General features: G+C 34.9%; 1 protein-coding gene across 1 annotated transcript in view; it reads right to left on the bottom strand.

Annotated features, from left to right (window-relative positions):
• Positions 1-4,822, bottom strand: part of LOC102854121 (alpha-2-macroglobulin-like) — a 111,576-nt gene that overhangs the window by 16,099 nt on the left and 90,655 nt on the right. Inside the window, exons 33-35 of the mRNA XM_006901758.1 lie at positions 4,363-4,431; positions 3,941-4,043; positions 432-473 (exon numbers count right to left, since the gene is read on the bottom strand). Coding sequence (XP_006901820.1) covers positions 432-473; positions 3,941-4,043; positions 4,363-4,431 — 214 coding nt within the window. The remainder of the gene's footprint in view (positions 1-431; positions 474-3,940; positions 4,044-4,362; positions 4,432-4,822) is intronic.

The raw sequence follows: 4,822 nt of genomic DNA, 5'->3' as shown, positions 1-4,822 counted from the left end.
AAAAATAAATCATGTAAATTAATTTAAAGGCATGTCTTGTGCTTCACATCACTCATTTTTTTTTAGTATATACATAACTAAAGTGACATTTTCTTTGGCCTTCACAACCATAAGTTGAAAAATATCCCAGGAAACTGCTAATGACAAATATAGGATATTTGACTGTGTATAAATGTGAACTAAATATTAGGTGATTTAATTTTTACATAAGTTCTTAGACTTATACTCAAATAAGACATTGATATATTCATAATTTTACTTTTTTCCCTTCCTGAGGCATTATTTTCATTAATAAATGATACATCAAGAGATTTTATAATATGTTAAGGATGCATTAATTGTAAAAATAATCTTATACAGATAATTGAAATATTGTGTTTATTCTTCCCTTCCTTCATAAATTAGAATTAGAATTTACTGTTTATACTTACCAGCACTACAAGGGGCATTGTACTCTTCAATGATAAATTCATCTGAAATATAAATATATGATGGGTATGTTGAAGAACATCTGAACACATTGAGTAATAGGCACTTGAGCAGCTAAGTATCAGTTGTGTAGACAAAGTAAAAAAGGAGTTCTCTGTTGTACAAATTAGGGATAAGGTTGTTGTTGTTGATTGCCATTGAGTCAAGTATGACTCATAGTGACCCTATCAACAAAAGACCTGAAGCATTCCTAGAACTATCATCTTTGCTCCAGGTTCATAGAGTTTCCATAGCCATGTTCTTTAGGGAATGGATTCCATTCCTGCCTCCAAACCTGTCTTAAACTGGGAGCTCCACCAAACACTGTGCACCTTGAATAACTATATGGCATTTGACACCACAAAAGCACAAGGTTCAGCATCACAACAACCCCAGGTTTCCTCACTACAGCAAATTGACAGAAGAGTTCTGTACCACTTAAAAGACTGTTCCTCCAAAATATAAAAACAACCGACTTTTAAATATAAAGGCCCTCCATGAGGTCTAGTTGACTCTAAATTAGAAGATTACATTAAAAAACAACCAACATAATTTGTTATTGGTATGTGCCATTGAGTCACGCCTGTGACCCATAGCAACCCTTTGTACAGCAGCTCTGAATGCTACCCTTTCTTGTGATGATGTATTTTTATTCCGAGGAATGTAAGATTGAGGGGATTTATGGAAGTGGATCATGAGAGAAAATTAGGCTTGATATGGACACATGGGCAGGTTTGATAGATGGCGCATATGAGTTTAATGATGTGGTTGTTATTGTTGTCAGAAGCTATTGAATAAAATATGACTCCTAGTGACTCTATTAATAACAGTTCTGAGTCCTGTCCTAGCCTTTGCCATCCTCATCATCTCTAACACACTTGAGCCCATTGCTGTAGCTATTGTGTCCTTCTGTCTCCTTGAATGTCTTCTCCTCTTTGCAAATCCTCCCTCCACCTTTCCAAGAATAATGTCTCCTATCAAGGAATAGCCTTTCCTAGTATGTAAGTTGAAGCTTTACCATCCTTGCCTCCAAGGAGCACTCTGGTTGCATTTTCTCCAGGACATTTAGTCCACGGGATATTGAATACTCTTCTGTAACATTACAAATCAAAGGTATCAACTCTTCTTCTGCCATCATTATTCATTTCCCAGTTCTCAGGTGCACACCAAGGATTGAAATGACCATAGCCTGAATTGGGCACACTTTGGTTTTCAAACTGATATCAGAGCTCCTCAGTAATTTGGAGAAGTCTCTGACTGTGGGCTTGCCCAATGCAATAAATCTGCTCATCTTCCTACTCCTGATACCAATGGTGTTGATTGTGAATCAATGCAAGATGAAATAATTGATAATTTCAATCTTTTCTCAGTCTATCATCATGTTTCTGATCAGTCTAGTGGTGAGTATATTTTTATTCTTGGCATTGAGATACAATCCCTATTGAAGGTTAAAATCTTTGATCTGCACCAAACATGTCAAGTCCTCCTTACTTTCAGGAAGCAAAGTTGTATCATCTGCATAATGTTTGGTTGTTAATGAATCTTCCTCCAATCCTGATTCAGCTTCATAAAGTCCAGCTTCTCAAATGATATGCTCAGCAGACTGACAGAATAGATGTGGAGAAAGGGTACAACCCCAATGCTCACCTTTCTTGTTTTTAAACCATGCAGTATTCTCTTTTTCTGTTCGATAACAGCTTCTTGGTCTAAGTGTATGTTTTGTGTGAGCATAATTAGGTATTCTGGGATTCCTGTTCTATTTATTCTTAGCCACAATCTGTTATGACCCACTAAAATAAAAACCTTGGAATAGTCAACAAAACAAAAAAGATATTCTTCTGGTATTGTCTGCTTTTAGCCAGAATCCATCTCACGTCAGCAATAATATCCATAGTTCCAGAACTTCTCCTAAATGTGGCTCAAATTTCTGACAGTTCTCTGTCAAAGTTCTAGCTGTTTTTTGTTTAATCCTTAGCAATATTTTGCTTGCATGCTACATTAATGATATTGTTTGATAATTTCTAGATTCTTTTGGATCACTTTTCCTCTGAGACTCCTTATTTGTATCTCTCCATCATCTCCCCTCCCCTGAGTTGCAGGCAAACCTTCTTTTTTCAAATGACTTTGATGCAGAAAAAAAGAAATGTTTCAACATTATAAGCATGTTATGATGGTCCAATATATGGAATCATAAGTATCTATTTAAAAATTATAAGTTAGTACATTCACAGGATGGAATATTATACAGAATGCAGGAGCAGTGATTTTGTAAATCATTAGTTAATTTGAGAGGGACTGGAGAACATTAAACTAAGTGAACTAACTCCGTCTCTTAAGGACAAATATTGTATAAGACCATTACTGTAGGATATGCATAAGTATCCAAGGTGGGGAGGGGGCCTGCAGGGTAAGAATAGTGGGGCATGGGGGAGCTAATCATAAGGTTGCACAATTTGATGGGTGGAAGGAGGGATGGGTAAAAGAAATGAGAAAGATCTGGTGAGAAAAACAATGTATATGAATATTGTAAGTAAACTAGTTATAAAAGAAAAAAATATTTAAACAAAACAATAATGTTATGAGCAAGTAGCATAAATTCCTGATATATGGAAATGTTTTCCAAACTTTGTAAGACTATCAAAGCACACAGTGACTACAAAAATGTGCTCATTTGTGAGGATGGTACAAGATCCAATAGTCTGTCTTTCTGTTGGACACAGGCTGGCTTGGAATGAGACTGACTTGACGGCATCTAACAATAACAATCCAAAAGAACAAGTAAAAAAAAATAACATTTAGGTCTCCTACATGAATACTAAGATGTAGCGTTTTGCTTATTATTGCTCTTTTCATATTTTTTGAGTAATCCAACACATTGTAGAGGAATTTTGACAGAACTTGTTGCCCATATTTTTTTGGGGGGTTTACACCCTTAGCAATTTTTCTTCACTAGTTTATTTTAAAAATTCTAATACAAAATCGAACAAATTCTTTCAATTTCCCTCACCTCCCCACCCATCACATTGTACAATGATTAATCCCCTCTTCCTCCTATACATCCACATCCCTCTGCTACCAGCCTTTCCCACCCCTCCTGGATCTTTATACTCATTCTACAATAACAGTCTTATACAGTATTTTTCCTTGTGGGACTGAGTTACTTCACTCAGCATAATGCTCTCCAGTCCCTCCCAAGTTAGTTAAAAATTTACAAAGTTATTGTTACTGTGTACTGCATAGTATTCCATTGTGTGAATGATAATCAATTTGTAAGAAAGGTTCTAAGAACTATTTAAGAAATAGATAGTAAGCTAATAATACACTTTATGATTATTCAGTGATTAAAAACTCACATTTTCTTCAACTGCAATATTGTGATACTTTTTTTTCCAGAAGAGACAGCCTTTTAACTACATAAATGGATCCTTTATTTGTTCATCTATAAACCTGAGCATGGCTGGATCTCACTTACCTGTCTCATAATAATCATAAGCTTTGACCGTAGCTGGTTTTAAATTCTCTACTTCAACATCTTGTTCCACTAAGAAGGAGAAACTCAAGGTTTGATTGGTTAGCTAAAAAGACAGGAAAACAGAATTAAAATCAAAGGTTAAGAAAGTTAACATCTCATATTAAGATATTACCAGTCACTGATATCCAGCTAAAACTTATAGAAGTAGTGGGTGATTTTGAGATTTACATGACACATTCCAGTGTCAGATAAACAGTCAAATATAATAAACTGTGTTTTCTTGATCAATGTAGACCTTATTCTGTGTTCATTTTCTCCTCCCTAACTTATATTCACAGATGACTCAATTTGATAATTGGATAGAACTTCTAGAGTCTTCAGTTGTCTTTCTGGGCCTAGTACAATGGGATGGAGCTTCTTACCTCTTCAAAGTAAATTAAGACGTGGTTGGTGCTCACTTCAGTCCTTGGAATCTGAGGTCTTTCTTGGAGCTGTTGACCAAAAGTACAAATCAGAAATGCGGAATGAGAAAATTTTCAGCAAAGAGTAGTATTTTTCATCCAAATCGCTTCTCAAAGCATTCAAACTGTTAATATTTGTTTCTTCAGGAATAAGAGTAATGATGACAGTGATATTTTCTGAACTTTCACTGTGTTCCAGGCACACTCTACTAATTGCCTTTATATGTGTAAATTATATAAATTTTATATGTGTAAAATATATGAATTTCAGATCAACACTATAATTATAATAACATTCAGATCAATACCATAATTATCTTCTTTTTCAGGTAAGAAAATGAGTACAAGGAGATTAATTTGTGCAGAGTTTAGATGTTCTGAGAAACCATTTAGAATTATATTTTAAGGAGGAGTTTGAGTT

This window comes from Elephantulus edwardii, unplaced genomic scaffold, assembly GCF_000299155.1.
Source record: "Elephantulus edwardii isolate Elephantulus edwardi_28Jun2011 unplaced genomic scaffold, EleEdw1.0 scaffold00342, whole genome shotgun sequence".
NCBI lineage: Eukaryota > Metazoa > Chordata > Mammalia > Macroscelidea > Macroscelididae > Elephantulus > Elephantulus edwardii.
Note: the sequence above shows the minus strand (reverse complement) of the source record. Positions and strands in the feature narration are given on the sequence as shown.